Source organism: Sphaerodactylus townsendi, linkage group LG15, assembly GCF_021028975.2.
Source record: "Sphaerodactylus townsendi isolate TG3544 linkage group LG15, MPM_Stown_v2.3, whole genome shotgun sequence".
NCBI classification, from domain to species: Eukaryota; Metazoa; Chordata; class Lepidosauria; order Squamata; family Sphaerodactylidae; genus Sphaerodactylus; species Sphaerodactylus townsendi.
This window is the reverse complement of record NC_059439.1, coordinates 33,765,330-33,777,721: the sequence shown is the minus strand read 5'-3', so window position 1 is coordinate 33,777,721 and position 12,392 is coordinate 33,765,330. Positions and strand designations below refer to the sequence as shown.

General features: G+C 39.8%; 1 protein-coding gene across 1 annotated transcript; it reads left to right on the top strand.

Moving 5' to 3' along the window:
* Window positions 1-2,702: 2,702 nt before the first annotated feature.
* LOC125444354 (extracellular calcium-sensing receptor-like) lies at window positions 2,703-11,810 on the top strand. Its single transcript, XM_048516765.1, has 4 exons — window positions 2,703-2,993; window positions 7,551-8,414; window positions 9,145-9,271; window positions 10,894-11,810. Exons 1-4 carry the CDS (start codon window positions 2,703-2,705, stop codon window positions 11,808-11,810), a joined length of 2,199 nt encoding a protein of 732 aa, XP_048372722.1.
* The last annotated feature ends 582 nt before the right edge of the window (window positions 11,811-12,392 follow it).

The window sequence follows — 12,392 nt, the reverse complement described above, 5'->3', positions numbered from 1 at the left end:
GGAGGAAGGGAAAACTACTGAGTCCTAGATATGCAGGCAAATTTGGTTGACTATGGCATAGGCACATAAAACATACACAATTTGTAACTGGGAAATGTTCACAACCCAAGGCAAATTCCAACTATCTTGGGGCAATGGAAATTGTCACTAAGTCAATCTACATTTGTGGTAGCAGGAGTAAGTGTTTTACAGTGTCCAGGCACCCAGAACTTGGACGAAATCTTTCCCATGACTCATGGAATTTTGCTTCCGAATACATTGTTGGCATTTTAGGTCATTTTATAACCCCAGAAACCTGTGGTAAAGTATATGTTACCTAGTGAAAACCTACTGGCCAATATCACCATTCACTTCAGTGATTCCCTCAAACAGTTTTCCTTTCCCCCCAAAAAATGGAAGGATATGATACAATATGATACATTTTCAGTAATGAAATCAGTAGACTTTGGGGTTTGGTTGTTGTCATGAGTGGGGTTGTTGTTGTTGTTGTTGTTGTTGTTGTTGTTCTTGTGGTTGTTGTACACAGAAAGAAAACTGTAGAAGTGATCACTGGTTTTAGTAAGGACTTTGGTGATATTTTTACCAACATGTGGGACAATGCCCTAAATGAACATAAGAACATAAGAAAGAGCCTGCTGGATCAGACCAGAGTCCGTCTAGTCCAGCACTCTGCTACTTGCAGTGGCCCACCAGATGTCTTTGGGAGCTCACATGTAGGATGCGAAAGCAATGGCCTTCTGCTGCTGCTGCTGCTGCTCCCAAGCACCTGGTCTGCTCAGGCATTTGCAATCTCAGATCAAGGAGGATCAAGATTGGGAGCCATAGATCGACTTCTCCTCCATAAATCTGCCCAAGCCCCTTTTAAAACTATCCAGTTTAGTGGCCATCACCACCTCCTGTGGCAGCATATTCCAAACACCAATCACACGTTGCGTGAAGAAGTGTTTCCTTTTATTAGTCCTAAATCTTCCCCCCAGCATTTTCAATGAATGCCCCCGGTTTTAGTATTGTTAGAAAGAGAGAAAAATGGACAATGGACAACATTGATTGATGCACTGTTGATCTAGGAACTCTGCCCCCAAATGTTCAATCAGAGTTGATTTTTTCCTGGACAGAGCATGATCTAGTCTTTCAACAATCCCTTTCTCCATCTCACTAAATATTACAAATATTTGTCTGCAGTTCATGATAGAGGTTCCATCACAAAGGCATTTGTGATGCTCATCCATATGTTCATTCATTTGGAATTAATTTGGAGAGCAAGTGTACCCATTCATTGAAATTCTAGATGACCTGGGAAAGGGCAGGGGGAAAGCAAAGCTCTGATTTAATGGTCCAGCTCAGGGTGTAACTTTTTTTGGGGGGGATGATAACTTTCCTAAGTTGATTGTCGCATTGCCTTAAACAGATATCGTTGCCAAAAAATGTTTTAAATGTCCTGCCCCCAAGAGAAGCTTAATAGGAAGTGATTTGCCAGGTGTTGTGATAACCTTAATGTGATGGAAAACTTTGTCTACCATTTCCACAGAATAAGCCTCTTTGAAAAGAATAGGACATTTCTCTCCAGGTCTGTTGTCCATCCTACATCCAACTGTGTTTTTGCCTCATTAGGAATCTTTGCTGCTCGGCTGAAAGATTATCAAATCTTGTCATCCACTTACTGATAGGATGAAACATTTGTTTTGGTTTTTCTTTATCAGACACGTAATCCATTTTGGGTCCCAATGACAAGGCAGACTGTAAATGTAAATAATTCTAACATTGATATCTCACATGGACAATTTAAAAAAAAAACTTCACCCAAGCCCTAAAACAGGGGAAATTGGGGCATGTGCTTTCACTGAAGTTCTCCTAAAACAGTGATGGTGAACCTTTTTGAGACCGAGTGCCCAAATTGCAACCCAAAACCCACTTATTTATCACAAAGTGATAAAAGAAGAAAGCTTGGTGGTAGTTGGTGGCTTTGCTTTGAAGCAACCGTGCAACTCTTCCAACTGGTGAATCACGACCCTAGGAAGGTTTACTCAGAAGCAAGCCCCATTGCCAGCAACCGAGCTTACTCCCAGGTAAAGGATCGCACTTTAGTTCTTTGCATGAAAATCAATGGGGTTTAACAGCACTTAACAGGGTTACCTACATTGCTTTCCCAAAACTAGGTCTTAGGTTTAATGCTAATAATCGAGCTCAGCGGCCCAGGCCAGCCTAGATGAGTGGGGGGGGGCACTCTGTTTGGTTGTGCCCACAGAGAGGGCTCTGAGTGCCACCTCTGGCACCCGTGCCATAGGTTTGCCACCACTGTCCTAAAATGTGATGGAAAACTTTGTCTACCATTTCCGCAGAATAAACCTCTTTGAAAAGAATAGGACATTTCTCTCCAGGTCTGTTGTTCACCCTACATCCAACTGTGTTTTTGCCTCATTAGGAATCGTTGCTGCTCGGCTGAAAGATTATCAGATCTTGTAATCCACTTACTGATAGGATGAAACATTTGTTTTGGTTTTTCTTTATCAGACACGTAATCCATTTTGGGTCCCAATGACAAGGCAGTCTATAAATGTAAATAATTCTAACATTAATATCTCACATGGACAATTTAAAAAAAAATCTTCACCCAAGCCCTAAAACAGGGGAAATTAGGGCATGTGCTTTCACTGAAGTTCTCCTAAAATGCATAGTAAAAAGAATATAACTGTTTTTAAAGTATGTTGCCAAAGTTCTACCAGCATATCCTGGCCGCTGTGTTTGCAGTTAATGAGATCAATGAGAATCCCAAGATTTTGCCCAATACCACCCTTGGCTTCCACATCTATGACAGCTACTATGATGCCAGGATGACGTGTCGTGCCACGCTGGACCTGCTGTTTCAACTGCACAGATATATTCCAAACTATGAGTGTGATGCCCGTAAAAACCTTATGGCTATCATTGGAGGACTCAGTTTTGATACCTCCTTCCTCATGGACTCCATCTTGGCTCTCTACAAGATTCCACAGGTAGGATCCTCGCATAGTGTCATGAGTGATTTCACAAATGATTTTTTTTCTTTTTTAGGAATGATTTTGTGATTCAGAAGGAAGGAGAACTGTCTGACTGAAAAAAAAATAAGCCCAGCATGGTCTCTCTTTCTTCTAATCTAGATAGTCTTCCTCAGCTAATAAATCCTGTTCCCCAATCTCCCTGGGAATACCTTTGGACAGGTTAACTGTAGCCCGGTATCTTTATCTCCTGGTTGAGGCCACTGCTACGAGTTGTTGGAAGCGGTGGCTAAATTTTTAAATGGTATTATTTTAACTCGTCTGAAATTGTAACCAAAGGCTGTTGTTACGTTGTGATGTTGAACTATCTAAATGCCATTAAAGGTATTCAAATCGATAGTCTCTGTTTCTTCTAATCTAGATAGTCTTCCTCAGCTAATAAATCCTGTTCCCCAATCTCCCTGGGAATACCTTTGGACAGGTTTACTGTAGCCCGTTATCTTTATCTCCTGGTTGAGGCCCAGTGGCGTAGAGCAATCACCCTAGCCATCTTCCCTTACAGGAAATGCCCGTGTGGCATGGGCTCTGTGGAAACAGTATCTCATATGTTGTTGAATTGTCCCTTTTATGAGCTAGATAGGAAGAAGTCCATAACCCCCTTCCTCCATGGAAGTGTAGGTATTACAGATAACCAGAAGGTTATCTATCTTTTCAACAGCCACTGCTACGGGTTGTTGGAAGCGGTGGCTAAATTTTTTAATGGTATTATTTTAGCTCGTCTGAAATTGTAACCAAAGGCTATTGTTACGTTGTGATGTTGAACTATCTAAATGCCATTAAAGGTATTCAAATCGATAGTCTTCCTCCAATTGGTAATGATAGAGATCTTATCCCTGTCATATCACTCTACTGAGCAAAGTTTGAAGCTTTCTCCCAATCTAGATAGTCTTCTTCTGCCCAGTAATAGGATGGATCTTATCTCTATGATGTCACTCTACTGAGCAAAGTTTGAAGCTTTCTTCCAATCTAGATAGTCTTCTTCCGACCAGTAATGGGATGGATCTTATCTCTATGATATCACTCTACTGAGCAAAGTTTGAAGCTTTCTCCCAATCTAGATAGTCTTCTTCCGCCCAGTAATGGGGTGGATCTTATCTCTATGATATCACTCTACTGAACAAAGTTTGAAGCTTTCTTCCAATCTAGATAGGATTCCTCTGACCAGTAATGGGATGGATCTTATCTCTATGATATCACTCTACTGAGCAAAGTTTGAAGCTTTCTTCCAATCTAGATAGTCTTCCTCCGACCAGTAACGGGATGGATCTTATCTCTATGATATCACTCTACTGAGCAAAGTTTGAAGCTTTCTGCCAATCCAGCTTTCTTCCAATCTAGATAGGATTCCTGTGACCAGTAATGGGATGGATCTTATCTCTATGATATCACTCTACTGAACAAAGTTTGAAGCTTTCTTCCAATCTAGATAGTCTTCCTCCGACCAGTAAGGGGATGGATCTTATCTCTATGATATCACTCTACTGAACAAAGTTTGAAGCTTTCTTCCAATCTAGATAGTCTTCCTCTGACCAGTAATGGGATGGATCTTATCTCTATGATATCACTCTACTGAACAAAGTTTGAAGCTTTCTTCCAATCTAGATAGTCTTCCTCTGACCAGTAATGGGATGGATCTTATCTCTATGATATCACTCTACTGAACAAAGTTTGAAGCTTTCTTCCAATCTAGATAGTCTTCCTCTGACCAGTAATGGGATGGATCTTATCTCTATGATATCACTCTACTGAGCAAAGTTTGAAGCTTTCTTCCAATCTAGATAGTCTTCCTCCGACCAGTAACGGGATGGATCTTATCTCTATGATATCACTCTACTGAGCAAAGTTTGAAGCTTTCTGCCAATCCAGCTTTCTTCCAATCTAGATAGGATTCCTGTGACCAGTAATGGGATGGATCTTATCTCTATGATATCACTCTACTGAACAAAGTTTGAAGCTTTCTTCCAATCTAGATAGTCTTCCTCCGACCAGTAAGGGGATGGATCTTATCTCTATGATATCACTCTACTGAACAAAGTTTGAAGCTTTCTTCCAATCTAGATAGTCTTCCTCTGATTAGTAATGGGATGGATCTTCTCTACGATATCCTCTACTTACTGAACAAAGAGCTTGAAGCTTTCTTCCAATCCAGCTTTCTTCCAATCTAGATAGTCTTCCTCTGACCAGTAATGGGATGGATCTTATCTCTATGATATCACTCTACTGAACAAAGAGTTTGAAGCTTTTCTTCAATCTAGATAGTCTTCCTCTGACCAGTAATGGGATGGATCTCTTATCTCCTATGATGATATCCACTCTACTGAGCAAAAGTTTGGAAGCTTTTCTTCCAATCTAGATAGTCTTCCCTCAGACCAGTAGCAGGGATGGATCTTATCTCTATGATATCACTCTGCTGAGCAAAGTTTGAAGCTTTCATACTTAATCAGCTTTCTTCAATCTAGATAGGATTCCTGTGACCAGTAATGGGATGGATCTTATCTCTATGATATCACTCTACTGAACAAAGTTTGAAGCTTTCTTCCAATCTAGATAGTCTTCCTCCGACCAGTAAGGGGATGGATCTTATCTCTATGATATCACTCTACTGAACAAAGTTTGAAGCTTTCTTCCAATCTAGATAGTCTTCCTCTGATTAGTAATGGGATGGATCTTATCTCTACGATATCACTCTACTGAACAAAGCTTGAAGCTTTCTTCCAATCCAGCTTTCTTCCAATCTAGATAGTCTTCCTCTGACCAGTAATGGGATGGATCTTATCTCTATGATATCACTCTACTGAACAAAGTTTGAAGCTTTCTTCCAATCTAGATAGTCTTCCTCTGACCAGTAATGGGATGGATGCCTCTCTATGATATCCTTTCTACAGGCAAAGTTTGAAGCTTTCTTCCAATCTAGATAGTCTTCCTCCGACCAGTAACGGGATGGATCTTATCTCTATGATATCACTCTACTGAGCAAAGTTTGAAGCTTTCTGCCAATCCAGCTTTCTTCCAATCTAGATAGGATTCCTGTGACCAGTAATGGGATGGATCTTATCTCTATGATATCACTCTACTGAACAAAGTTTGAAGCTTTCTTCCAATCTAGATAGTCTTCCTCCGACCAGTAAGGGGATGGATCTTATCTCTATGATATCACTCTACTGAACAAAGTTTGAAGCTTTCTTCCAATCTAGATAGTCTTCCTCTGATTAGTAATGGGATGGATCTTATCTCTACGATATCACTCTACTGAACAAAGCTTGAAGCTTTCTTCCAATCCAGCTTTCTTCCAATCTAGATAGTCTTCCTCTGATTTAACGGGCATTTTCTCTAATGAGTCAGTTCAATTCAGAGAAAGCTCTTTAAGATGTGAGAAGGCTTCTTGGAGGATGGCTGAATCCACCCCAAGATCAGCAAGTGCTGGCTAGACAATGGATAGTTGAGCAGATTTCTTTCCCGTAACCATTTACCAGAGTAGACATTCAAAAATTCAGCAAGAAGTTTCGTTTATTGTGTACAAGTGGAAAAACCCACACTGCATAATTAAGCATTCAGAATTCAAATAACTTTATTAGCATAAAAATAAATTAAAATTTATTGAACATTTTAATCAATAAGTTCTAAAAGAGAGATTAATAGTTGAACCTTTTGTCCCAGTTTTTGACAAACCTTGGTTTTTAATACCAGTGAGAGAAATTTGGCAACAGAGCTGGGAAAAACTGGATCCTTATCTGATAGGAGCAAGGGAAGTTGTTCTTTTAAAACTTTAGGCTGTTTTAACTTGTATTAGTGGGATTATTAATTCCTCTCACAGGCCACTATGAAGTTGGTAGGGCAACAATATGAATCTCACATATTTTCCCCCACATACACAGAGTCTTCTGAAATATGGAACATGAAGACACCTTTGGGAGCTCACATGCAGGATGTGAAAGCAGAAGGCCATTGCTTTCACATCCTGCATGTGAGCTCCCAAAGGCACCTGGTGGGCCACTGCGAGTAGCAGAATGCTGGACTAGATGGACTCTGGTCTGATCCAGCTGGCTCTTTCTTATGTTCTTATGTTCTTATCTTCCAGAAAGAACCGATGATGGGAAGGAATTCAATGTGGCCGTCATAAAGGCGGGTTTGTGGGAATATAGTTCAAAGACAGGATACATTGCTGTTGTGGTTAGGCTGAATACTTAAAAATGGAGGGGAACAGATTTTTGGTTCATCAGGAAATAGTGTTGCTCTTTCAAGCAGATGCACAGAGCCACGTCTCCCAACTCATCTCTCAAACACCTTTGTGTTTTGGGGTGCTGTGTGGTTTCTGGGCTGTATGGCCATGTTCTAGCAACATTCTCTCCTGACGATTTGCCTGCAGAGGATCCTCTGAAGATGCCAGCCACAGATGCAGGCGAAACGTCAGGGGAGAATGCTGCTAGAACATGGACATACAGCCCGGAAACCACACAGCCCCCCACTGATTCTGGCTGTGAAAGCCTTCGACAATACTTTTGTGTTTTGTTCTAGATTGCTTATGGGTCCTTTGCCCCAGAGGAGAGGGGTTCGGTGGAATTCCTTTCTTTTTATCGCACGGTCCCCAATGAATCCCATCAGTTTACTGGAATCATCCAACTACTGCAGCATTTCCACTGGGTGTGGGTAGGACTCTTTGTGAGAGACGACGACACCGGAGAACATTTCTCGCAGCACCTGGAGTCCTTGCTTTTCCAAAATGGGATCTGTTTGGCATTCGCAAAAAGAATCCCGAACCTAGCTCACTGGAGTAATGTGTATGACATTGACAGTTTACTCTCAAATATATATCAGCCTTTTGCAGACAGCAAAGCGAATGTGTACATCATCCACGGAGAATCCCGGACCATTTTAGCGCTGCTCCTTGCTATGTTTGAAGACAGGCCTGGGTATGAGGAACAGCGTTCGTTTCACAAGGTGTGGATCATGACAGCCCAGTTTGATTTTGCAGTAACAGGACTTCAAAAGTACTGGGATTTCAAATTCCTCCAGGGCGCCATTGCTTTCACGATTCACTCGCAGGAAGTTTCAGCCTTCCAAAATTTTCTCCGAGACATAAGACCTTATCAGGTACATGGAGATGGTTTTCTCAAGGTCTTCTGGGAACAAGCCTTTGATTGTTTCTATCCAGATCACCTGGATGGAATGGAAGATGATGGGACATGTACTGGGGACGAGAAGCTAGACACCCTTCCTGGACCTCTTTTTGAAATGACTATGACTGGCCACAGCTACAGCATCTACAACGCAGTCTATGCCATAGCGTATACTATTCATGCCATTGAATCTCCCAGATCAAAAAATAGAGGAATTGTGGATGGTGAAAAAATGCAACTTCAAGTTTTCCAGCCTTGGCAGGTACAGTTTCCACAATGCAGTGACGTCATAAACATAAATAAATTAATGTATTGTCGAAGGCTTTCACGGCCGGATTCAACTGGTTGTGGCGGGTTTTCCGGGCTGTGTGGCCGTGGTCTGGTGGATCTTGTTCCTAATTTTTCACCTGCATTTGCAGGCAAAACATTAGGAAAAAGATCCACCAGACCACAGTCACACAGCCCGGAAAACAAACCACAACCAGATTAATAAATTATATCTACAACACAACAAGCGTTCCTGCTAGTCAATTCATAATCTGTTGTAAATCTCAGTATTCAGATTTTGAGTAGCATCTGTTTATTCCCCCCCCCTTTTTTGTTGTTTCAAATAGCTTCACAAATTTCTTCGAGGCATTTCGTTTAACAACTCAGTCGGAGAAACAATGTCGTTTAATAAAAGGAGGGAAATGGATGTGGGCTTTGACATCACAAACCTGGTCATGTTCCCAAATAAGTCTTTCCTGAGAGTAAAAGTTGGAAGGGTGAATCCCCATATCCTTGGGCAAAAACAGTTTGATATTCAAGAGAATATGATTGTGTGGCAAAGAATGTTTAAGAAGGTATGGAGATTCTAAAGCACCCTAGGAAAGATTCCAGCAAGCTGTTGTTTGACAGAATGTTCTGTTGGTTTTCATGTCAGTCTGTCAGCTGATTAATTATGAAATATTTAATTTTCTCCTTCTGAAGTTTTTTTTCACATTTATCGATAGGGGCTGCCCCTTTCTGTGTGCAGTGATTACTGCCAGCCAGGTTATCAGAAGAAAAAGAAGGAAGGAGAGAAATTTTGCTGCTATGATTGTGCTCCTTGCCCGGAAGGGAAGATTTCAGACCAGAAGGGTAGGTGATGTTTGGTGCCATCCTAAACAGAGTTTCACTCTCACAAGCAAATTTACTTCAATGGACTTTGAAAGGGAGTAACTTGCTTAGGACAGTGCTGGTAGTGCACCGTATTTCCCAGCATTCAGGGTAGCTTCTGATGACTGAATTAGTAATAATCTGTAATACTCGGTTTCAGTAACTGATAATAATTGGTAATAATCAGTTTCAATAATAGGTAATAATCAGTAAAAAACAGCTTCAGTAATCGTTAATACTTGGCAATAATCAGTTTTGGTAATCAGTAATAATCGGTAATACTTGTTTCAGCAATCGGTAATAATCGCTAATGATCATTTAAGTAATCGGTAATAATCGGTTTAGGTAATCGGTAATAATCGGTTTCAGTAATTGGTAATTATTGGTAATAATCCATTTCAATAATAGGTAATAATCGGTTTTGGTATTGGTAATAATCAGCAGTGATCCGTTTCAGTAATTGGTAATAATCGGTATTGGTAATCGGTAATAATCAGTAATAATCGGTTTTAGAAATCGGTAATAACCAGTTTTCATAACCAGTAATAATCAGTAATAAATGGATTCTGTAATTAGTAATAATTGGTAATACTCGGTTTCAGTAATCGATAATAATCGGTTTTGGTATCGGTAACAATCAGCAATAATCGGTTTCCATAATAGGTAATAATTGGTTTAACTAATCGGTAATAATCGGTAATAATCAATTTCAGTAATTAGTAATGATCTGTAATACTCGGTTTCAGCTGTCGATAATAAACGGTTTTGGTCATCAGTAATAATCTCTAATACTCGGTTTCAGCAATCGATAATAATGGGTTTTTGTAATCGGTAATAATCGGTAATACTCATTTCGGTAATCCGTAATAATCGTTTTTGGTAATTGGTAATAATCGGTAATAATAAGTTTTAGTGACTGATAATCGGTAACAATTAGTTTCAGTAATCAGCAATAATTAGTAATAATCGGTTTCAGTAAATAATTGGTAATAATCAGTTTTGGTAATCAGTAATAATTGATAATACTCGGTTTCAGTAATCAGTAATAATGGTTTTGGTAATTGGTAATAATCAGTAATAATTGGTTTCAGTAATCGGTAATAATCGGTTTCAATAATCGGCAATGATCTGTAATAATCGGTTTCAGTAATTGTAAATAATCGTAAATAATCGGTTTCAGTAATTAGTAATAATCGGTAATACTCTGTTTCAGTAATCGGTAATAATCGGTTTTTAATCAGTAATAATCAGTAATAATTGGTTTCAGTAATCAGTAATAATCAGTTTCAGTAATCGATAATAATCGGTAATAATTGGTTTCAGTAATAATAAATAATCAGTAATTATCGGTAATAATCTGTTTCACTAGTAGGTAATAATTGTTAATAATCGATTTTGGTAATCAGCAATAATGGGTAACAATCTGTTTCAGTAACTGGCAATAATCTGTCATACTCGGTTACAGTAATCGATAACAATCGGTAATAATCGGTTTCAGTTATCGGTAATAATCGGTAAAAATCAGTTTCATCAGAAGCTACCACACTCCTTGTCAATATTCAAATCACCATAAAATCTCACTTGTATCATTTCTTTTGTTTCAGACATGGCTGACTGCATGAAATGTGCAAAAGATCAATATCCAAGCAGGAACAAAGATCAATGTATTCCCAAAGTGATAAGCTATCTGTCCTATGAAGAGCCTTTAGGAGTCAGTTTAAGCTCCTCTGCAGTTTTTTATTCTCTGATTACAGTCTTGGTTCTGGGGATTTTTATGAAGCACAGAGATACGCCCATAGTGAAAGTGAACAACTGGGAAATCACGTGTGTCCTCCTTGTTTCTCTTGTGCTCTGTTTCCTCTGTTCTTTGTTATTTCTGGGATACCCTCAGATGATGACCTGTTTCATCCGACAATCGGCTTTCAGTATCGTCTTCTCAGTGGCTGTTTCATGCGTGTTGGCCAAAACTGTCAACGTGGTTGTAGCCTTCAAGGCCACCAAACCAGGATCCTGGATTAAAAAATGTGTTGGGAAAAGGGTGACCCATTCCATTGTCCTTTCCTGTTCTCTTCTTCAAGGAGTCATTTGTATGGTGTGGCTAGGAACGTCTCCTCCTTTCCCATATTTGGACGTGCAGTTGCTGAATGAAGTGATAGTAGCCGAATGCAATGAAGGATCGGTCGCCATGTTCTGTATTTCTTTGGGCTATATGGGACTTCTGTCCTTCATCAGTTTAACTGTTGCATTCCTAGCCAGGAAGTTACCTGACAGTTTCAATGAAGCCAAGTTCATCACCTTCAGCCTGCTGATATTTTGTAGTGTTTGGTTGTCTTTTGTTCCAACCTACCTGAGCACCAGAGGGAAGTACATGGTAGCCATGGAGATCTTCTCTATCTTGGCCTCCAGTGCAGCATTACTGGGTTGTATTTTTTTCCCAAAATGTTACATTATTGTACTGAGGCCTGAGTTGAATACAAAGGTGCAGCTAATAAAGAGAAAGAATAAAAGGATCTCACTGTGATACTATATATCTTTAAACACACTACACATGATGAATTAATTTAAAGGCAAAATAGAAGATAAAATCTATGATAATGAGGTGACTCTCCCCAAGCAATGTATTTTCCAAAGTGTAACTTGTAACATTTAGGGACCACTCCCATGAAGGTCTGATCAGAACTAATTTTAGTAAATGGGACTTACTCCTAGGAAAGGGCTCCTAGGATTGCACAGTAAGTCATACTTTGTCCATTGTAAAGGCGTTCCTCTCTTAATCCACAGATCATATCAATTATTTTTTGTCTGTATTTCAGTGTTTATGTTTACGTATTTCACATTTACTGGTAACCTATGAGAATGAGGCTAAATCTGATGTATTTGTTAAAGCGGTTGCTGACTCTTAAGATATGCTTGTAATTGTCATAGATGCGTCACGAGTGTTGCGTTGTACATGATGCTACTGTAAATGAATTTGTACTAGATGGGACTTCAGGGAAAGCATGTGTAACAGACACCCTTCTCTACAAAGTCTGACCAGCATTTGGCACCTTCCACCTGGCCAGTCAGAAGTAAACAAACCAGGGATGGAAAAGACAAGAAGAGT

Coding starts and splice junctions, on each gene's coding strand:
- LOC125444354 (XM_048516765.1), top strand. CDS start 2,703: ATGTTGCCAAAGTTCTACCAGCATATCCTGGCCGCTGTGTTTGCAGTT. Junction 2,994..7,550: donor CTCTCTACAAGATTCCACAG/GTAGGATCCTCG, acceptor GTTTTGTTCTAG/ATTGCTTATGGGTCCTTTGC. Junction 8,415..9,144: donor AAGTTTTCCAGCCTTGGCAG/GTACAGTTTCCA, acceptor ATTTATCGATAG/GGGCTGCCCCTTTCTGTGTG.